The sequence below is a fragment of the Podarcis tiliguerta genome, assembly GCF_965153285.1.
Source record: "Podarcis tiliguerta genome assembly, chromosome: 5".
NCBI classification, from domain to species: Eukaryota; Metazoa; Chordata; class Lepidosauria; order Squamata; family Lacertidae; genus Podarcis; species Podarcis tiliguerta.
Window position 1 is genome coordinate 38,263,831 of NC_139538.1, and position 23,983 is coordinate 38,287,813.

The window sequence follows — 23,983 nt, forward strand, 5'->3', positions numbered from 1 at the left end:
CTAGAAAGAAATATGAAGAATGCAGAATTTTCCTTTGCATTTAAACGAGAACACAGGACATGAAAAGAGCATGCTTCTGGACATCTATGTTACTGCATGTAAAACTTACTCTGTCATGAAGCGTCCAACCAACATATTTTAAATAACTATCATTCAGGAAGGCATCACTGTACATTTTCATCCATACTCCGATTTCTTCAATACAAACAGCTCTAATCTCAGCAATAGCATCACTGTGAAAAAAGGCGAGAAAATAATTTGTCTCCTTGCTTCTTCTCTCTGTGTGTACATATATAGAGAGAGCAATTTTTCATAATTTTGCACAATGTTAACCCTCTCTAATCTCACAATTTTGCCCCTAAAATCACTCAGCCCTTTAACCCTTGCTGCTCTTCATGCTGAAAACTGTCTCCCCTAAGACTTCAATAATGCCATTTCTTACTTTTCAAAATGTAATTTTTCCATGAAGCCTTTGGCCTGATCCCTTAGTCTCCATATCCCATTATAACTAAGCCTGTGTGTGCATAACTGAAAATATATTCTTTTTTTACTGTAGAATGCATTCATAAATTTTAAGCAAAAAATGGAAACTTAACATCTTTTACTACTAGCTACATCTAAAATGCACTTGCTCCACTTACCGATATCTATGGACAAATATACCCTTGAAAATAGAATTCATCATATTTTCAATTTCATCCTGATTTTCTTGCAGCTGAAATGCAAATTAAGGTTACCTATTAATTTCAGATTAATAACATAATCATTTCCAATAGAAAATTGGTTCCTAGATTTATTCTTTTTCTGAATATCTGAACCGGGGACCCCCTTGTCTAATGAAACCTGTAAATCATGGGCTTAATTTAAATAACATCTGGCCTGAAGCACATGGTAGATCATATTCGTGACTTTGTCTTCTATTCCAGGTAAGAGGAGGATGATTTGTGAGTGGGGAAAATCAGGTGGCTCCTCTGTTATGTTCAAATCACTACATGCTTAAGGATATGGTAGAAGCTGTGCAGAGATGGGAGGACCTATTAAATTAGTTTATCATAATAAACTTCTGAATCTGGTTTCCCAATATTTTCCTGGAGACTTTCCTGTTGAACTGGATCAGTGCTCCTATTGATATCCTTGTTGATCTCTTGAACACTGATATGACCCAAGCTATATATCAGGAATGAGGAACCTCCATCTCATGGGCCAGTCCCCCCATAACCATGCCCATCTGCTGACATAACTGGTGACTTCCACATTGGCTGTGCACCTGCACAGCCCAGGCAGCAGGATCTAATCTCTGCTCATCAGCTGATGAGTGAAGGTTAAATCCTGCTCAGTTCAAAGAAGAGCTGCAAGGGCTGCCTGAAAGCTCCCTGCTTCTTTCATGCTGGTAGTCTTGTGTCTGCTCCTTAAGTTATCTTGTTTGCTCCCTTGAGAGGACTAGGTCAGCCTAGCAGCAGAGAAGGGAGCATGTGAGTGTAATTTCTATTTCTTGTCCACGGCATTAAAAAATGAACTGTTCCCACTCAGTGCTAATTTGTGAAGTGAGCTGATTAAAAAACCATTTGTTCTGTTACTATTCAATAGTTCATTCAAGCGTTCTGCCAAATGAACAGGATGTATGGAAAAATTAATTTGGTGTTCCATGCTGATAACTTACATACACTGCTCATATGAATTCTTGATACACAATTCAAATGTGTCAGATACTTCCTCACAGGTCTAACCCACTGCAATGATTTTTCTCCTTTCTGTGCATGGAATCCTTTTCAGAGGATTTTAATATAATAAAACTTCTTCAACTAGCTTTCTGGGAAACGTACTACACAAGGAGAACAGTGTTGGTCTATTGACTTACCTCTTTTCGTTTCTGAAGGAGAAGCTCCAGTCTTTCATTGGCTCTTTTACCAATCATTTTGTTTCTCTCAGCTTCATACTGCCTCTGTGTATTATCCTGATGAATACTCAGGTTTAAGGCAACATTCACAAGAGCAGTCATAAGCTTCATAGCTAGAAATAATGTGCAATAAAAAGGGCAGCTATTTTAGTCCCTGAAACCAGATGGAAATTGCTTGTTTTCCATGCTTAAAATAACTTAATTTTTCAAAATTAAAAACCAAGACTACCATATATAGCTTCTTCCAGTCTCCACTCAAAGACTTCTTTCAATGTCATCAAAGAACTGTAGGTGAAATCTACCCAATATATATATATCTGACCTTCTTTTCATAGACAATAGCAGACCTGTTTTACATTTTAGACATTATAGCTCCTAAATTTCAAAATCTATGGCTGAATTAATTGCTGGTGGTTGTAAGGAAGAAACAGGTATGCACTCTGAGCCCATGTGCTCCACCCCCCCCCCTTTCCTTCATGTGGAAAAAGAGTCTAGAAATGCATACTTTACTTAGTGACAAACCATAGCTTGAGGATGCAACCAAACATGTTAAACTGGTTTGCTCAAACCATTTGGGATCCTGGTTTGTGGGTAATGGCAAACTACGGTTTACTGATAAAGAAACAGAATCTTCTAATCTCCTGTCTCTGCCTGAAGAGTAAGTAATGGGTGTGGGAGTCTGAGGCATATGCCCCCAAAACACTCTTTGTCATTACATTCAAATTCCACCTCAATCTCCAAGCGGTAGTAAATTGTCCAGTAAAGCAAAGGACCTGTAAGTGAGCACATAGTAGAAATGGGGCAATGTCTGGTCATAGAACAAGTTTTTCTCCCACCTCAGTGTTGTCCCTGCCATTTCCTTTCTCCCATAGTCACTGAAGAAAGTCAGTGGCTCAAACTGAATGTAGAAAACAATTGCTAATAAATGACCAGCTCATACTGTCTTCATTATGTTTACAGTCTTTTATTATTTATTTAAAGTGCTTATATCTGTCTTTCATCTCTGCGCTCCCAAACAAAACATAATTAGCTTCATATACATAAAATGATAAGTTAGCTTCTTATGCATAGGAGTATTATACTTTCCTTTAAGATGTACCTACCAGCAAGTGTACTGGTATGCCTAAAAGCTCGGACCTGTGAATCTGACAAACCAGTCAGAAGTGAGATCACTGTGTCCATCATATATTCATCATAAATGATGCTGTACTGACATTGTCGTATTAGAACTCCTATGAATTCACAAAAATTTGATCGAAATTTTTTCCACTGTGGCCCAGGCATCGTAAGTGGGTAATCACCACTGTCCTGAAGGAAGACAAAATGCACATACTGTATTTAACACAAGTTTAGATTTCAGCAGTCTCATCTTTTACATACAACTACTATACTGAGAGAATGCTATGTGTAAGAAACCTATTTTAAGGGGAAAGAGCACATTTCACTCACATTGTATCAAGACAAAAACAAAGGTTTCTGGATTAGAAAACTTTCAACAGGGAGGATGCTTGAGACAAAATTAGAATTAGAATATGTTGGCTCTTCCTGTCTTTGGCCCTGACTCCACCTACTGCTGGTCTCCCTCCCTTCTGCTCTATCAATCCCAATGGGCACCAGTCACAACTTGGGTGCTCTTTGCTCCACCATTATCCTTAGAGGCTCAAGTAGTGATAGTGGCAGAAAGTACCTTTTACTAAGGCTGGTATCCCAGCTGCAATCCTATTGTGAAGTGGATAACCTGACTGCTGTGATCCATGCTCTGGCAATCTCCATTTTTTAATTCCTGCAATACATGTGTGTGTGGGGGGGGGGGTGCCTTTGAAGATGATCTAACAACTTCAGCTGATGCAAAATCTAGAAAGAATGTTAATTGGGACACGGTGTTATGAACACTTCACACTGACCTATTTTACCTGCACTGGTTTCCAATTTATTTTTGCACCCAATTCAACGTTCTGGTTTGGGTCTATGAAGCTCTACAAGGTTTGGAACCTCAATACTTACCTGTGCCTGATATCATCTACAGAAAACACTCTCTGTGTGCCCTCTCAATCTGGAGCTTGGAGGGTAGACACAACAGAAGCCATTTAATACCAGAATAAAACTCTGTACTCATAGTAGTGCTAGGGAGATTGCTCCAACAGTGAAATCATTTCTGCTTGTCTCCCCTTTCCTTCGCCTGCACACTGTTCTGGGTGTGTGTGTCTTCTAACCATCACCACCAGGCAACTGGGGTGGTGGTTGTAGGGGAAGGAGAACCACATTGTGTCAGCAGGACTTGTTGAATCCGGTCCTATCCTGGAGAACTCTTAGCACACTTTTACCTACAGCTCAAAATATTTCAGAATGTTTAATACTATACCTCATCAAATTCTTCCGTCATTTTCCTGATTATTTCTGCATTCTGCATGTTCCTAAACATCTCAATCCTTACAGTGCCTGTAATAAAATGAATAAGCATAACATACATATTTTACTCTACTTAAGAGATTTCCTATATTGCATATCTTGATATTCTGAACCACCTATTAAAGAACATTATGGCAAATGTGGAGCCACATCAAATCCCATTGTACTGATTATGTCTGGTGGCCAGCAATAAAACTTGAGTATAATAGGAAATAGAAGTGCAGCCTTTCACCAGTGAAACAGTAAGAGAGGACTTGCATCTGTTTCTGAGGATTGGCTGCTCCTCTTCTCTACTAAGAATACTGAAGCTTATGAAACAGCCTGATTACACTAGACTACTTTAATGTGCTCTATGTGGGTCTGCCTTTAAAGAAGCTTTGGCTGGTACTTGGCCGCCATAAGCCTAGATGCTTATTGGGGCCGAGAAGCCAGAGCTTATAATATCTATATTGTACCAGCTACATTAGTTACCTGTTGGTTTTGAGGCCCAATTTAAAGTGCTAGTGCGGACCTCTAACATTCTAAATAGCTTGAGATCAAGTTATGCTAAGGATTATCTGCATCCATATAAACTTGCCCTTAATATTGCCTCCAGATACCCTGATTAAGCGCCTGTCATCAGGATGGTTTTAAACCAGACTTAAAGACCTCCTTATTCAAAGCTGCTTTTAAACTAATATTTGATTACTCCGAATCTGTTTTAAACTGTTGCAGTTCTAATATTCTATTTGAAGCTCCTTGATTTAAAATGTTGATGTTTTAATGTTTAAGAACCAAAGAAAAGCCCTGTTAGATCAGGCCAAACCTAATGCTCTTACAATGGCCAACCACATGGCTATGGGAAGTCCTCAAGCAAGACCTGGATGAAATAGTACTCTCCCCATTTGTGATTCCAGCAACTGGTATTGAGAAGCAGCCTTCCTCCAATAGTGAGAACAGAACATATCCCTCATTGCTATGGTCCACTGATAACCTTATCCTCCATGAATTTGCTTAGTCCTCTTTTAAGTTCAAGTTGGTGGCCATCACTGTATCTCGTGGGAGCATATTTCAAAGGTGCATGGTGTGAAGAAGTACTGTCATTAATCTTCCACCATTCAGCTTCATTGGATGCCCCCACATTCCAGTATGAGAAAAGCTTCTTCCTATCTACTTTCTTCAAACCATGCATAATCTTAACACCTCTATCATATCCTCCCTTAGTTGCCTTTTTCTCTAAACTAAAAAGCCTCAATTCTTGCAGCCTTTCCTCATAGGAGAACTGCTCCAAACGCTTGATAATTTTGATGGCCTTCTCTGAACACTTTCCAGCTCTGCCATATCCTTTTTGATGTGAGACAATGAGAAACGTGCACAATATTCCAAGTGTTGTCTCACCATAATTTGTATAACCTCATTATGATATTGGCAGTTTCATTTTCAATTCCTATCCTGTTTAATAATGATTCGTGAATGGAATGGAATGAAAATAATAATTAGCCCCAACATGGAATTCACCTTTTTCACAGCTCAGCACACTGGGTTGAAATCTTCATTGAGGTATCTACTACAGTCCCACAGCCTCGTTCCTAGTCAATCACCACTAGTTTAGACTTCATTGGCATATATGTGAAATGCCCCATGTACATCCCCTCAATTTGCACACAGTGAACTGCATTTACCATTTTACTGCCCATTCACCCAGTTTGGAGTTCCTCGCAATCACTTTTTGTATCACCTTGAACAATCTGGTGTCATTGGGCAACCTTACTGCTCACTCCTAATTCTCTATCATTAATGAATCAGTTAACAAGAGCAAGTCTGAATACTGATACTTAGAGGACTCATCTCTACATCTGGGTATAGGGCAGTATATAAAATATAATAATAATAATAATAATAATAATAATAATAATAATAATCACTCTGCTTCATGTGCCTTAACCAATTACTGATCCACAAGAGAACATCCTCTCTTTTCCCATGACTAGTGAGCTTACTCATGAGATTGTATCAGAAGTTTTTTTGAAATGTGACTGGATCACCTCTATCAATATATATGCTTGTTAACCCTCTCAAAAAACCTTAGGGCTTATCCTCGCAGAAGTCACGCTGGTTCTGCTTCTGCAAGACTCAATCTTCTACGTGCTTGATAATTCTATCTTTAACAATGTCTGCTACTAGTTTTTACTAGAATAGACATTAAGCAAATTGACCTGTAATTTTCCAAATCTCTCCTGCATTTCTTTCTTTCTTTCTTTCTTTCTTTCTTTCTTTTTTTAAAAAAGATGTTTCATTGGCTACTTTCCAGTCCTCAATTATAGAAGCAATCTTAGAGATGTTACTTATTTTTGTTAGAAGGTCATCAATTTCACACTGGGGTTCTTTAAGAAGTCTTGGATGGATGCCCAGTGATTTGTCAGTTTTTAATTTGTCAGTAAGTCCTAGAACTGGCACCACTTTAGTTCCATAGACAGAGCACACGAATCTGATAATCTCCTGAGAAAATACGCACTCAGGAACATATTAATTAAAATAAACTCAGGGGCAACTGAACTTAAGTCCTTAAAATGTTAGGGAGCTGCCTTAGCAGCACATTAAAGGCCCAGAGAGAAAAGCAGTTTACAATGGATGACAATCATGATGACAGAAAGTTTAGTATCAGGGTTTTTGAAGTTACATGTGTAGAAAAATATACCCAAGTGATGTTCCAGTACAAATGTCTGTCCAAATGCACTAATTTAGCTTTTACAGATAGAAAAGAGCCAACCAGATTTATTTTATGTAACTGAGAGATGGAAAATTGGAAGTCCTTTTTATTTCCCCCTTTTTTTTCGTTCAGTCTTCCTTTGGTGTTTTCTTTTTCTCTTTGTCTCTGTTTTGGTTTCTGTTTTTATTAGTTTATTTTATCTGACTGAATTATGAAAAATCTTTAATAAAAAGCTTACTAAAAAAATTATCGCCATCATTTTGTGAGGCTTTTTTAATTTGTTTTGCTTTTCTGGTTTGCCTAGTCCTCCATTTACATATTCTCCTTTGACTTGGTGATCACTATTTATAGCCTGGCAATCTGCCCAGCATTCTATATTTACCAGTGAAAGACACTAGGATTAGAAACTCAACTGATATTTGTAAACATTCGGAAGTTCTGGTTACCTTGACAGAACAGGAATTGTGGAGGATAAATTTAAAGATAGAATTATCAAGCACGTAGAAGATTGTTGCTTTGCTTATACAGTATTGGCAATCCCAGAGTCCCCTCTGAACAAACAAATTGCATTTTACACTCCCTGGGTTTGAGCCCATCTGGGACAGCGGATTTTGCAGAGGTTTGCAGTAGGGGGCTAGAAGAAGCAAATATTCCCTGCCCCTTCCTCATGGAAGTTACCTGTGACTGATTTGGGGGAGAGAGGAATCCCCCTTCCCCCCTACACCACAACTCACTCCATTCAACAGGAGTTGGAGAAGGAGAAACAGCAAAGTCAGTTTCTGCCAATTCCCTTCTGCGGGCTTTTCTCTATGTCCAACATGTGCTAGTCTCAAAAACCAATCAGTAATGTATGAACATCACATAGAAAACCACACAGACCAACCACCACAGTGCTTACCCTTAAGCAAAGTAAGTATACTATAATGGGCATAAAATCATGTGACAGCCATCATGTTTTCATATCCTCAGTTATTAGCTTTATCTGGTTTCAGGTGTTTGCTCATGTCTTATTCCACTGTGATTTCTTAATAAAATGTTTTAAAAGTTACCATATTCCTTACAAAAATGATTTTGTCTGGGTGAAATGCAGTCTTGCAATGACCTTTTTCTGAACATGAGCTTGGTTATATTAAATTAGCTGTGAGTTAAGTGTCTGGCTTCTAAGAAGTCAAATTTTATGTAATTTTTCTCTATCCAAGTCTGTATTAGTGCTACATAACCTGAAGAACCATAAAAGTGACTAACTGTCCTAGGTAAAACTGAATTATTTTGTTTTTAAATAATACAAGACAATTATTAATGTTCAAATATTAGTAGCAAGACCAGCTATCAATAATAGAAAAGCAATAATAGGATCAATAATCAAACAATTATTCATTGATTGCTGGTTTGACTTATTTCCAGCAAAGCAAAATAATTAATTCCAAGTGAAGTCTTGCAGATACAGGGGTGTCCCTTTACCAGACACTGGAATCAGAAACTATCTGAGAATACTAGCCAAAAGATAATGGCCTAGATCTAAGATTAGTTTATAGAACGATATATAGATTTAATTATGATTTCCCCCCTCTTCATACTGGATCTTATTCAGTATGCTTTCAGTCATATAATTCAACAAAATAGAACAATCCTGGGATAACTGTAGTTTCTTTTACTTCTGAAAAGGGGCCAGGCAGTTTAAAACACAAAACGAAAACAACAAAAAGACTTAATAAAGCAGGCAGATTGTTACAGCCCTAGCTTCAACCAGATAATTTTAGCTCACCTAATATGGCTGAGAATTCTGAAGCTTCTAAATTAAATTGATTTAAATCTACATTGTTCAAAATATAGTATGCCATAAAACCTGGTTTTATTGGCATGTGAAGCAGCATGACAAACTCAGCTAATGTGCTGAGGAGGGGAGGGAAGAAGAGGACAAAACACACGAACTAATAAAACCATCACTCGTAAAGTTACAAGACGTTGTAAATGGGGAAAAGAAAAATACGAGAAACCTTCCAGAAAAATTGTATGTTCCAAGAGTGAATTGTTTATAATGCACGTGGATGCACACTCTCAGGATAATAATTAAACTACAAGGGACTGTTATTCTCTTTTGACTTTGAAATGCAGATTAAAAAAACCTTTAATGTTGGGACTCTGGAAAAGCTCCTGACCCTCTTTGGTTACATCAGAGTTATCTAAATATGCTGATTTGTCTGTCATACGAATGAATAGTAATTAACAAAACAAAAACAAAAAAAGTGATTTTGCCACAAAACTCTTTGCAATGTTGCAGTGCTTCTGTTTAGCTTCCCAGCCATTCCATCCTCATTATCCTAGTTTTCCTTCCCCGCCCCCAACAGTCACTTGGCAGTCTGCCCACTGAGCAGGGTCAACCCTCAGTGGCCCATTTGGGGATATAGAGGACTGGGTTCAGTCCTAGCTATATTAAAATCTTGCATTAAAAGCTCTCTGTTCCATCCCTGGGGACATTTTAAAATAGCTTCTCAGTACAGACCAGAAATTGGCATATCTAGACAATGAAACAGGTCTACTGTGACATATATCTTATGTGTCACTTTTTCCTTTCTTTCCAGGCACTCCATTCCCCCTTTCCACCAAAACGTCAGTTTCCTCACAACACTTGCTCAAACAAGATTCCATGTCACTGACCTCTTAAAGTACATTATTATTGTTATTATTATTACCCCTGTTGTTGGGTTTTACTAAACGGTGTTTTTTTTAAAAAAAGCATTTGACAATCTCTGGGTTGCCAGTAATCTGCTAATAATTCTCTTGTGCAGTGGTGGTGTAACTTTGGCTGCATAACCACAAATATGAAAATACTTCATTCCATATTCTTTTCCATGCTCTTTAAAATACATTGGTTCTTTAACTTTGAAGAACAAGTCTCCTAACTATGGAGAAAGAACATTACAAAATATGGCAGCTCAATTCTAGTTAAATAAAGCTCTTATATATTTACCAGGTACCTAAGATTTAATACCTAAGCTTGATTATTCTTTCAAAACTCTTGCTTCTTTATTACCATTCTCTGTATAGATATGGTCATACAGGAAAACACATGAATACACAATATACAAGTTATCTATCCAGGTTTTAGTTAACACACCACATATTATATTCCCCATTCAAGAAACACATTGGATGATGAGTTATACAGATTTAGAACAGTTTTATAAAACTCTTATCACTTATCCTTACCTCGGCATCCTGAACACTGGATGAAGAAGTTGATTAAATCCAGAAGTGCTATGTCCCTATCTTGTTTATATGATTCAATCCAGTCATCCACTACAGACTGTCAATAAAATAGAATTCAGATATTCATATCAGAACTTTTTATTTAAAAAACTTTTGGTTGTTTTCTTCAAAAAGTGCAAATAAATCCAGGTGGTTTATCATGACATCCCAAGTTTGTATAAACAGAACCTTTTGTAAGAGGGGAAGAGGGCTAACTCTCTCAGTTCAAAGGTCACATTTATCCCTAGTCAACTCTTGGGGGAGGGGTATAAATTTGAGTGTACACCAGAAATCCAGTTAACTTCATTTAGGTCAGCCTTCAGAGAATTACAATAAAAATTATATGCATGCAGAACTAATGTGAGGAATGGTTCTAATTTGTCAGCAGTAACTCAAAGGGGAAAAAAGAGGAAGCAATCTTATTTCAGTAAGTGTATTTTGATGATATCCAACTTAAGTCATTGATGTGTCTGCTCTGAGAATGACTGGGTTGGATAACACCCTTAGACTTCCTTCCATCACACAGAGAAACTGGACAACCTAGCGACCAAAACCATATCCCACAGTGTCTGCTTCAACACGCATATACTAAAACTGTAGCTCATATTTAGAGCAACTATTTTTTAAGCATTTTTTCTACTTCTGTGCACACAGTATTTTGAGTACAAGTGTCAAATTTTAAAGCTTTCCCATTATTTGGCAGATGAACATTTTTGATAAGTTAATGAAAGTATATTATGGCCTAATAGTATCTCTTCGAATGTGGCATGCCCACCTATTAATTTTGATACGTCTGCACAGCCGCTTCAAACGTATATTCAGCTGCTCTTTTCCTTAGGAAGACTGTGTACATTAGCCCTCAGTTGCTGTGTACCTTAGCAATTACTACCCCACCTCTACTGTACTCTCAAAATGTTGATAGTTTCCTCCAATGATTTTTTCTAAATTCTGGTCTACACATATGTAAACCCACAATACAGTCACCTACACAGTAGTAACTAACATCCCCGAAGTTCAGCCATTTACCACTGCACGTTGCTTTTTTCTCATACAATTTAAAAAAACGGTTGAGACAACAAGTATTCCCTGAAATTTCATACTAATTCCTGTGCTTGGGGTACTTTTTTGTGCCAGCCAACAGAATGAATTGGGATTCCTTAAAAAGTCCCATGGGTGTTTTCAAACAAAAACTACATCTAAGGAAATAGACTTAGATAACATGGGCTTGTTGAGGGGCATTTAACTACCCCACGGTACATTTTAATTTGGTTTGGAATACAAAAAAGTCCTTCACAACCAATTTTTTTTAATTGCTTGAAATAATTATTTAAGAACATCGGTGAATGCAAACAATCACAGAATTCGTTATTTATTTAAGATATAAATACATACTTGGGGGGACTCAATAGAATATTAACAATAGTAAGTTACAAATACTCATTTACAACCAGTAATCTGGTAACAAAAAGGAATCATCTCTTAAGAATACCTTTAAAACTCATTACTAATTAAGATTCCATATTCCCATATAATCAAGATAACCCCATGCCACCCTTCTGCATAAAGCCACAATAGTTGTACTTGGTCAATACATTTCCTTACTGAGAATTTACCCAGCTGTTCCTTCAAGTACTTTGTGTGCCAACTACCAGAAAAATTTTCTGGAAATGTACTAGGGTTCTAAATCTAGTTTTTAAAATTTAACAGAGCCTTCAACAGGCACCCGTAATTTTACCTGCATAGCACTTTTGCCCAACTTCACCACCTCAAACAAAGTGACAGGTTCCCCTTCTCCATTTTGCTGGGGGTGACCATTAGCTCTTCCTCGACCTGTTCCTCTTATTCCAGTTTCAGAACGGAATTTTTCTGCTGGAGTCTTTCGAGGCTTCTTATTGGCAGACTGGGAAACAGAAGAGCAGGAGAAAGAACCTTGATGCCTTTATATCATTCAGTTCCTTATACTTACAGTTCTATTACTGAGAGTCCAGAGTTTTGAATTATCAGCAAGAAAAACAGTGTATTTTCAATATGCATCTTTGTTATTCATTTCACTTCTATATGGCTTTATATTTTAAAGAAAAAAATATCAGGACATTAGCAAAACATGACACAACAATTGCTTACCGTAAGTTCACAGGGCTGGATCCAGAGATAAACATGCCAAACGCAGCTGACAGAACTTGACTTTTCCTCCTGCTGCTAGCTCCTCAATCTCCGAAAAAAAGCTTCATTCAAGGGTCAGGGGGCCTTATAGTGAGTATGGCAGGGATCCTTGATGAGGGAGCTTCTCACACAAAGAATCACCTCCTAATTTTTGAGAAATCCCCATTCCTCTCCAGCCCTCCTCACCAAAGAATAACAGGGTTCCCCATTATTTAGTTCTAGCTCTTGAGAGGAAGTTCTGGGGGAGAGAAGCAGGACAAGGAAAGTCTGGTTCTGCCAATCCTTTGACATGCTTAGCTCTGGATCAAAGCCATTTAAACAGATATGTGTATTTTATTATTATTTTCATAAGCAGCTTTGCTCATCTAAGAAGAGCAGGATGGATGGATAGATGCAGGGCTTCTTTCAAGCCGGAACTCACTGGAACTGAGCTCCAGCACCTCTGTAGTGTAGTGGCCGTGCACCAGAGGTTGCAGGCAGCACAGCGAAGAAGAGAAGCTATTTTGCAGAAAGCTCAACAGCTCTGGTTGGTTCATTCACACTAAATGAATGAACCCGGATAGATGGATATATGTGTGAATGAATGGAATGCCACACAGTAGATAGCTTTCCCAGTTCAACATTTCCTCTAAGCTTTAAGTACTTTGTAAAGAGGCACTATTTTAAATTTGTTTAGGTAGCTAACGCCCACGATCGCAAAGTTTAAAAATGAAAGAAAATTGGGAAAAGGCTGCAAAATTCGAGCTGAACATTTTGGTCATGTGTTATGGCCTTATTTCCAGTTACAAAACCCAAAAAGTAGACTGTAAAAACAAACAGGGGTATCAATACAACAAATAGTGTATTCTGGCATTGCTTCAAAGGTTCTGTGAGCAACCCCCCCCCTTCCGTTCATGAAGGGGCTGTTTTCAACTTAGAAATAAAAATCCTGATATATCCTCCTGTTTCTCCTAAGTCCTCCTTCCCGTAGCTGAGGTGCAAGTAGTTATGCATTGGCATTTGCACCAATCACTTTCAAGCATGTCCACTTTACATCCTCATGTCTGAATTGCAAAGCAAACCTTGCTTTGCAATGTGAACACATACTCCTCTGGTATAAAAACTTTTCAGTGTCTGCTAAAAACATTTTTGTTCGGACAAGCCTACTCAGGTGTTTTGGTAGCTGAGGTATTTTTAAATCTATTTACTGTTTGGCTCTCCATCATGTTTTACCTTCATCTTAGTCAAACTACCAGCTTAAGGTATCTCCAATTCTGCTCCAAGGCAACCAAAAGTCTATGGTACCTCTTCTTTCCTATGCTGATTTTCTTTCTGTCCTTGCTCTCATTAAGCAATCTATTTTTCTTCTTCTAGAGTTTATGCTTCTGCTTTTTCTTCAAAGTAAAGGTACCCCATACCGTTTGGTCCAGTCATGGACAACCCTGGGGTTGTGCGCTCATCTTGCTCTATAGGCCGAGGGAGCTGGCGTTTGTCCACAGACAGCTTCCGGGTCATGTGGCCAGCATGACTAAGCCGCTTCTGGTGAACCAGAGCAGCGCACAGAAATGCCATTTACCTTCCCACCGGAGCGGTACCTATTTATCTACTTGCACTTCGTCCTTTCAAACTGCTAGGTTGGCAGGAGCAGGGACCGAACAACAGGATCTCACCCCGTCGCAGGGATTCGAGCCGCTGACCTTCCTATTGGCAAGCCCTAGGCTCTGTGGTTTAGACCACAGCACTGTTAGTTTCTCTGTGTTGCCACTGTGCAGTGCTTTGTAGTCACAAGACTCTGTTTTGCATTCCACACATTCCAGACTGTTGGAGGTCTCACGGAAGACAGGAGATGGATGTGATGTTACTGTTTCCTGTTCCTTTGTTTCAGTTGCTCTCTGCCTTTCACAGAGAGAGCATGTGTTTTCTGTCTGCGTAGTTAGGAATAAAACTCTTAGCAATGTAGCCTGTGTTTCTCATCCTTCCCTGCGTGCTGGACCCTCTGCTGAATGGGGTTAATTATCGTCGAAGGATGAGCTTTATCAGCTTGGTCGTAGCGGAGATTCCGACAAGCGCCACCTGCTTTCTTCAAAGCATATGTTTTTAATTACCTGCTTCAGAAACTTCTATCTCCCATTTCCCTTTCACTCTCCCCCAATTTCAATTATTATTTTGGCATTCTTACCAAATCTTCTCAAGTTACCTCAAGTTCTTATCCCTGTATTTTACTCTGTTTCCTGTAATATTTTGCCAAAGCATGTGTTAGATCTAGTCTGTCTGATTTTGATTTTCATCTGTGTGGCACTTCTCTAGGCAGAGTAATAGCCATAAGCATGGTTTGGCAATTTGGATGTCACATGAGATCAAAGCTGACAAACTATATTTTGCAAGTCGACTTCGGAGGGAGGGAGGGAGCCTGCAAGCTGACATCAAGGTTTTTGACAGCCAAATCATAGCCTGGCCATTCTGTATGAACTTGAGCAATAGACTACTGACAGAATTACTATTTATTTCACCTAATTCTAATGTCTCACTTTCTAAGGATATTGGCAATGTTTCTCTTCACCTTCTAGTTTTCCTTTTATTTTATGTTCAACATTGTCTTTTCCTGGTCAGATTCATTCTAGTGCTAAATCTTGTGGTTTCCTTATAATATTTCTAAGATTTATTCAGGGTTTTTTCTAAGAATACTGCCAAACTCCGGGTCAGGCTTAATTTCACACATTGATTTTTGTATTTTGGGCAAGTTTTCCAGTTTCTCACTTTCAGCCTTTGATTTGTTAATTCTGGAGCATTGCCAACCTTTCCCAGGTCTTGCAATGATAATCTCTCTCCTCTTTCCTGTACTTCACATTGGCTGCCTATTCAATCTTGCACTTAACACAGATTGAATCTTTACTTCTTAACCATTACATGCTCCAACTCCTCTCTATTCCTGCTCTTCCTTCCCTACTCACAGCTTGTTCTTGGGCTTTCTGCTGTTGACAGCATTTTTAATACATGTAAATCAGCACTTTGTTGCTGTCTGACAAATGCGATAATTTTCTGTTTATGTTGATGATAGTTTAAATTTTCTTTTCCCCTTCCCATCCCCCATCTTGTCATCTTATTTTGTTGTAATATGAAATATTGGTAGGACTTGCCTGCTTTGATTTGCAATCTGCATGGTGCCTAGCACAGCAATAGCAATAAAATTTAAAAGGCTGATGAATGAAACATTAAATTGGAGTCATCAGTACAGTGCCCATAGATGCCACGGTGCCTGTAAATGCCTTCCTTGGCAGAGACCCCAGACACTGAACTTTTGGGGTTCAACTGTTTTTTAAAGAAGGTGTCTAGCCCTCCTAAAAACAAGGCTATGAAGCAAAGCATGCAGGTACCCTATCTAAGCAATTTCTTTGAAATGAGTCAATCTGGCTGCTTCTACTTGTCAGTAAGTCAAACCTGTCATTGATAAGTGAGCTGCTCGGACACCAGGCAATAGGAATTCCTGGGGTTCAAAGAACTGCCATTTCTTCCTGCTACTTTCTTTTCCTGCTACTGTCATATTTTAGTTCTTGAAAACTCTATAGTAGTACAGTGGTACCTCGGGTTACATACGCTTCAGGTTACATACGCTTCAGGTTACAGACTCCGCTAACCCAGAAACAGTACCTTGGGTTAAGAACTTTGCTTCAGGATGAGAACAGAAATCGTGCTCCGGCGGCACGGCAGCAGCAGGAGGCCCCATTAGCTAAAGTGGTGCTTCAGGTTAAGAACAGTTTCAGGTTAAGAACGGACCTTCAGAATGAATTAAGTACTTAACCAGGGGTACCACTGTACTTTTGCCCCAAGCAACCAGGGTGCATCTTTTCTGTGGTGGATTTGTTTGCGATCAGGTAGTTCCTAAAGTTATTTTCTGCAAATTTTATTACACAAGACAAACACACACAAATGCAAAACACAAAAACTCTGCAAAGCAGCTTATGCTCCTGTTGTGCAGTAGCTAAAGACTTTGCAGTTATTAATAATTCATTGTATAATTAACCTATAGTACAATAGGATACATGTCTACTCAGATATCTATTTGTGTTTAATGGGGCTTACTCCCAGGTAAGTGGGTACAGGATGGCAACCTAGTCTTTGGCTGAGGCTTGTCATTAGGGGAAAATATGGTTTGTGTGCCTTTAGTAGCTGTACGACAGGCAGAAATTCAACAGCTTGTCTTCCCAGTATGGAAATACTATCATGGGAAAAGCTCCACTATGACAGTATTCCCTCTAATTTTATGCCATGCCTCCCATAGCAGTCATTTTATGACTAGCATTCACAGCACTCTCTAAAAAACCAAAATGTGTCCACTGGTCTAAAAAGACTGGTGACCCACGCATTAAGTGATGCCTTGCATGTGTGAATGGACCCACAGATAACATGAGGCAGAACTTTTACACCTCCTCAGAAACAATTATCTTCAATGAAACTGGGTTGTATAATCTACTGTCCATTCAGAGTTGGCAGTTATCATAAATCACGAGATGAACATGCATGTGTACTTCAGCCCTGAGCCAGTCAAGCACAATCTGTGAAATCCCAAATTTATCAAAGACAAATTCTACTTTTTGTCCCATTATTTCTATCATAACTGGCTAACAGCTGACTTCAAAGAGCAAGGCAAGTGGTGCTAAAATATAGGCAAGGTCTGCACAACTTGTGACTCTACTGTGTAGGCTGCCTATCAATAAACTAGGGGTAAGGAACTGGATCCAGCTGCCAGGCTCGATCCTTACCCACTCCCATCTCCCACAGGCCAACTTCTGGAGATGGGCAGGATCACACACATGTCAATCACCTGATGGTTACAGTCAGGTGACTAACACCTGTCAAAGCTCAAAGAAGGTCAGCATAACTGATTAGCTAATTGTTGTTTAGAAGAACTTTCTTTGAAGACATGCCAAGCGGTTTATTAGCCTTGGGAGCATGCCTTCAAAGAGGCTCCCATTAACTCAGCTCATTGTCAGTTAGGGACAGGCCCTTAGAAGTCTCTGCAGAATGAGAAATGCTCCTAAAAGTGGAATTATTCCCCCCTCTACAGACACAGCAGTTTATATTCTAAGCGCTGGGGAAGGGCTTTGAATACAAACTGCTTCCTTTGAAGAGGAAAAAAGAATACTCCTTTAAAAAACAGAACATTCATGTATTTTAAAAACTTGTATAACACTGTATGAAACTTCTAAGTGGTATCCAAAGGAATATTGCAAAAGCCCACTGAGCAGCACTTCCAAATCATTGTCAATTAACTAATAGTCAGGTGCCTGGAACATGATGCACTTGGGGCTTTTCAAGCACCATTGATCAGCTGATCAGATGCCTGCCAAGCCACTTTCATGCTTTTAACTGTAGGTAGGTGTGATTTGGCTGGGAGGGCCTGGTAGGCCTAATCATGTAAGCAGGCAGTGGGTTTCACACCCTTGCAATACACCTTATATTTATACAGCCTTTCACAGACTGGCTCAATTTATTATTTACTTACTAAATTTGTATACCACCCTTCATCCACAGGTTTCAGGGTGGTTTACAACATAAAAATACAAGATAAAAACAAAAAATACATAATAAAAGCAATTCAGATTAGCAGGCCTGATGCTGACTTTACATTGGGGTGGCTAACCTGTTTAGGGTCAACTCTCTGGGGGCTGCATGTCAAAGTTGCTGTGTGGCTGAAGTGTAGATGTAGGCCTAAGGTATAAAAGTGGATGTGGTCAATTTTCACAAATTTCTTTTTTAAATTCTTTTTAGAAGCCCCAATAAGGGGCACACAGCACAAGCAGTTGGTGACTGTGTGTCATGTACCAGCCCCCACTCCAACCTAGGGAACTGTGGCTGTCCTATCAGCCAGCCATTGGGTCTGCAGCTGCTGATTTTGAATGCCAGGTTGGCTATGAATAAGATCTTCCTCATCCATGACCTAATTGTGGACAAGTTGGGAGTTTCAGGTGGAATATACAGGAGCACCTCAGCTTACGTTACCCTTGGGTAACGTGAACTTCAGGTTGCGAAAGTGGCAAACCCAGAAGTGTTTCGCCACATGCACGTGCGCACAAGCGCTCTACCGCATCGCGCACATGTGCAGAAGTAGTCCCTCTGGTTGCAGAAACCTTAGGATCCGACCGGAGCTCCGGAATGGATCCCGTCCGCAACCGGAGGTACCACTGTATATTGCTCTACACACAAGCTTTTTTCTCCACTATTTCCACCATTTTATTGCAATATTCATATATACCATATACCCACTCATCACTCATTTTTTAAAGCCATAAAGAAATATTGTGTGCAAACATGCCAGCATACATAAACAATCTATCAGCAGATATCGTTTTTCGTCTCCAAACATTTATATCCTCCTGCCATTCCTTATATACCCTGGGTATAGCATAGATTCCAAGATCCAAATGTATTCTTTGTTATAAATGGTATAGTTATTTTTGTCATGCTTCTTTTCAGTTTGAACATTACTTTTTCTTGTTTCAGTTTGAAATACTTTTATTCTCCCTCCCTTTTGTATTTTTACCCAATCCAATTCCATGCTGACTGAAACCCAGAAAAGGATATTCCCTTGGATATTATTTATCTGATGAAAGCCTCTCACAGAGTGGTGGCAGTAGAGTGTTTGGTCTAAGTATCTGATCGCACTTACAATTGCAAGTATATATATCAAGTATGCGAAGACTACATTTCAGCATAACAAAATATAGCAGGATAGTTACATATATTCAGTACATAATTTCCTTCCTTATATTCTATTAAAAGAGTGTTTGTTTAAACTGCAGTTTAAAGCACATGCATATAATAAGGGCAGGAAGGGTTATCAAAGTTACTGAGCATTTTTCATTAGGATACATTGTTTTCAGTTACTCCAGCTCACGAGTAACAAATATCCAACTCAGACCTCTTAAACACTGTGAGTTCTGTCTTCCATCAATATCCCTGCCTCCATTTATTTGGGCCCTCGACTCATTCTGCTTGCTGTTCTTCACTTTAAGCCTTGTTACTTCCAATCCATTCACAACACTTGCAAAAATCTCAAACTTTGCTCTGCCTTGTCATTCCAAGACCAACAATTCAGAACATATTAAGCCAGCTGACGAAAAACTGTAAATTTAATAATACATAACTAGCCTTCCAATAAACAATATTCACTCCAATTAAAATACATGATTTTTAACCCCATGTAAAAGTAAAACAGATGGGCTCCTTGCTTGTATGCTGCAATTAACACTGCTGAATCAACTGACTATGCAAAATAAAAACAAACCAGAACCTGAACAGGCTGCAGAGTTCAAAGACAAGTAGTCTTACTCATCGCCATCTTCACCCCAATATTTATTCAGGAAATTTCTGGTTGTTATCAGTATGCACAAGATTTCCAATACAAAAGATTTGCTCCCACCTAACTTGTAAAAGATTCATGTGAAATAAGTAAATGTATTACTTCTTTGCTTCCTCCCTCTGAAAGTCTCAAAGAAGCATTTTGCGTTACATATTTTCCTATTTGAAAGCTCACAGTGTGAAGAAGCTGTTTCTCTGCTGGTTGTTGAATTGCAAGTTTCCACTCAGTGTACATGAGTAATACACATCAGCTACTGAAGCCCTTCATGTGTCATTCTGGCTCTATAGGCAACACAGCAAAATGTTGTCATCTCCTACAACGGTGTCACAAATCAGATCCTAGAGCTCCAGGTGTTGCCAGTTCCTTTACTGGTTTCAAGTTGGCTCGTTTAGCAACTCACCATTTTGGGTTATACACCAGGATTCTTACATAACACTAAGCCAAGCCTCTTTGAAAGAGAGACTAAACCTGGCAGAAGTCTTCCTCTGAGCTATGCAGAAGGATGAAAAGGGGAAAGATCTTAGAAGCTCATGGCAGCTCCCCCCCACACTGCTGAACTATGGCTTAGCTCAGAGGTTTTCAACCTTTTTGAGTCCATGGATCCCTTAACCAACTACATTCTTTCTGTGGCACCCGTGGGACTTAGGAGCCTAGTTATGTCACCCCTTACCTGCAGAGCTCGCAGCCTCTCACTCTTTTTTGAACATACTCCCTTGTGGGGGGTCCCTCAGCCTCCTCTCCCCTCTCCTTGGGAGTCCTCTGGGCAGCTGCTGCCATGCCATCCCTGATTTCTGAGCTGCGCCCCCCCCCCCCGCCCCAAAGGGAGATGCCTCTCAGAGGCACCATTCACATGCAGAGCTTATAGCCAGGGCTGCTGCAATAAACAGCTGTGCAAGCCTTTGGGAGGCAAAGACGCAAGAGGGCATCAGAGGAGGGAGGAAAGGAAAGAAAGAGGGACAAAGGCCAGTGTTGCCATGGCACACTTGTTGAAAATCACTGGCTTAGCCTAATAAGAATTATTAATAATTTAATAAGTTTATTAAGTTCATTTTAATAAGTTTACTGAGAAATAGTGGCAACAAAATGCATTTTCCCTCAACAACAAAATAAAGAAATATGTGCATTTCTTTGAAAATAGACATTGTCTCTCCCTCCTTACCAATTTAATTCAAGTCTGGGCTTTACCACAGATCCTGCTTTCACTGCCAGAGCTCAATCTAAGGAACAAATGGTGTCTGGGTATGCATAAATACAGAATATTTTAAGTATTTTATAAGTGTTTACAGTCAGTAAAAGTTCTTTTTTAATGCTTTCCACACTTTTGCAGCATTTTGGTTAGCCCTAATAAAGGTATCACCCAGTGGATTTTGGATTTCCCCTCCCTTATAAACCAAGAGAGCTACCTTTGTAGCTGATTTTTAAGTTCAAATAAGCTCTTCCAATCACCTACTATCTCATTTCTAACTGGAGACACTAGGGATTGAACTTGCAACCTTTGCATGAATAGGATATGCTCTATCACTAAGCTGATGTTTCCTCCCAAAAGGCTTAAAGGCTGACCACCGGCCAGATATTCAAGATTTCAGTTACGCAAATGATAATTCAAAGTCTTGATACAGTATCACTTGCCTTGTTAAATGCTTTCATATGAGAATTAAATTCTCCCATTTTACTCATTTTAGTCTATGAATCATTCATACACATTTTTGTTTGGGAGGGTGAGGTGAGGCTCTCCAAATTAGAAGGAGAAATTAGGAGGGGGTGATCTGGCAAAAGCCTTTTGGGGATGTTTGCCAGGAACACATATCTGAAAATGTGGGACTTCTGTATCATTTTATTGATTTCTTTTGAATATTTATAGGCTGTCTTTCCAAGCAAAGCTCTCTCAAGGCAGATTATATAATAAAAACTTAGAAATGCAACAGTAAAAAGTATTAATACAAAAGAATTTCTACATGTACACAAACTTAGTGAGCAGTAACACACACACACCCCAGAATATAAAAACCAATTTACCAAAGTAATCTATTTCACAGAGCAATGTAGCAAAAAATATACATTATGTATAAGCTTCCTAAAACAAATAAGCCCTCAGAGTCTTTCTAAAGGTCTGTATGGCATCTCTCCCTTCCTTGTTTAACCATTACTGGCAGTAGAGACAGAGAATTTCCAGTGGTAACCAGATTTTCTGTTTCTATTTTTGTCACACTTTGCCAAATATAACACCTGTATTCACTAAAAGAACATACATGTTGCATAATACATGTGTTGCAAAAGGGGGGAAGTTGCATTATTTTATATTACGTCAATGTTTCCTGAAAGCCAACAGTGCATGCATGAGTGCTAGCAACTGAAATGACTTTATTTCTCATCTCCAACTTTTATTACTAAACACTGAGTGTATTTTAATTGGAAACACACACGTCATGTCTCTTAAGTCAAGTAAGATTTAAGCACTGAGCTGATTTCTTAAATGACATTTATTATTGGCACTAATTGCACCAGAACTCTCCCTGCGCTGTGTGCAATATTGTGTAAACAATAAAATGATAACATCAAGACATTCTAATGCAAATGGATTGAACCAATAATTATAAACAACTGCCCGCCAAAGCCTGCTCTTTAGGAAAGTCTTTAAAATATGCACAGTAAGCTTCTTCAGAGCGTTGTGTGTTATATTTTAGCAGTGATAACTAAACAAGAGGGTCATCTTCCAGAGTCCTGGATTTTTTTCTTACACAAACTTATACTTCTAAGCCAGTTTAATACCACCATTATAAAAAACAGTTGTCTCAAGTTGAACTGTATACTGATATTTCTTTGCAAGAGATACTTTGAGACTGTTAGGATCTTGCACTAATTGCATCTGTTCAGATGTAGGGCAGACTCTAGGTCATGTAAAACTTAGTTGACTCCTGATCAGCTACTAATTTCAATACAAATGAAAGAAGTATCTGCTTTCCCTTCCGCTAACAAGCAAACTTTGTTCTTTCCCTTGACAAGGAGTAGACATTTTGAATAATACTTTTATATTTCAGACTACATTTTTACACCTAACTGGGGAGAAACAACAAACCAGACTTCAGCACATGCTGAAAGTCTCCCACTGAGACCTTTGGGACTTAGAAGCACTCAACTTTTGCTGTATTAACTGCTATTCCAGCAAGTACTGAGTACATTGCTCTTATCAAGGCACATGCTGACATGCCTTAGTATGGAAATTTTAGTGTCAATTTAAACCACCCCAAATTAAAACAATTTAAAGACCAAATAATGAAATCACAGCATATACGTTTGAAGGAAGTACATGCCTTTTTAAAAATGTCATTATGTACACTGGGCGCACATGTATCAGGATGCTGAGAGCAACTGTAACTTATGTGTGTGCCTATAGTGCATATAGAATTCAAAGAAAGGTAGCTGCTTGCAATATTAAAAACTTAGCACATTACACAGTCTGTAATATTCAATGGCAAAAAATGTAAATTAGCCTCTAAAGATTCTAGTGCAAGAAACAAGTCCCAATCCCAAACTGCATTTCAAAGTAAGTCAGCTATTCCATGACACAAAGAGTCTTTAAAGGGGTTGTATTCTCCACTAACAATCAATTAAAGCTTCTCTGCTCCACCAATAAATGCCATTTTCCACACTACAAAGTTAGGCATGCTACCATACACACTAATCTGTTAATTTGAAATGAGTATTTAATCTTGAAATGTACATAGGGGACACAGATGGTGGAATTCAACATCACACTACTACAAATCTGGCTTTTAGGAGCATGCAAAGCTTGCAATAAGCCACCACGCGCCAGAAAAAAGCTCAGGAAGAAATGGTGTTGAAGAAGAGAGAGGGTGATGAAACATGAGGTAATTTATAAGAATCTAAAAGAGTGGCAAAAACTGAAAGTAGCAAGAGCAGGCTAGGATTCATGAGAGTAAAGGTTTATCTGCATAGCTGATTTAATGGTGCTCTAGAGACCCTTTAACTAAGAACCATTTTCTAGCATTCCTGCACAACTGAGAAACCAAATCTTCCATAACAGGTTTATTATAATAATTAAGCAACCTGAATTATCCTATAGGTGACATCCAATGATACCCAACTAACTGTGCAATTGAATTCCACTTGTGAAATGCAATTTCTTCTGCCTCTCCTTTCCACGTAGCCTCCTGCATTCCCTCTCTGCCTGACAGCCCCCTGCTCTAAAGCAGGTTTTGGAGGCATGCAAGAGACT

General features: G+C 38.9%; 1 protein-coding gene across 4 annotated transcripts in view; it reads right to left on the reverse strand.

Annotated features, from left to right (window-relative positions):
• Nucleotides 1-23,983, reverse strand: part of STAG1 (STAG1 cohesin complex component) — a 104,961-nt gene that overhangs the window by 36,847 nt on the left and 44,131 nt on the right. For all 4 annotated transcript variants that reach the window (XM_083443191.1, XM_083443190.1, XM_083443193.1 and 1 more), the window contains exons 4-10: nucleotides 11,980-12,144; nucleotides 10,206-10,302; nucleotides 4,260-4,336; nucleotides 3,001-3,205; nucleotides 1,859-2,010; nucleotides 642-715; nucleotides 110-233 (exon numbers count right to left, since the gene is read on the reverse strand). In XM_083443191.1, the coding sequence (XP_083299317.1) occupies nucleotides 110-233; nucleotides 642-715; nucleotides 1,859-2,010; nucleotides 3,001-3,205; nucleotides 4,260-4,336; nucleotides 10,206-10,302; nucleotides 11,980-12,144 (894 nt within the window). The remainder of the gene's footprint in view (nucleotides 1-109; nucleotides 234-641; nucleotides 716-1,858; nucleotides 2,011-3,000; nucleotides 3,206-4,259; nucleotides 4,337-10,205; nucleotides 10,303-11,979; nucleotides 12,145-23,983) is intronic.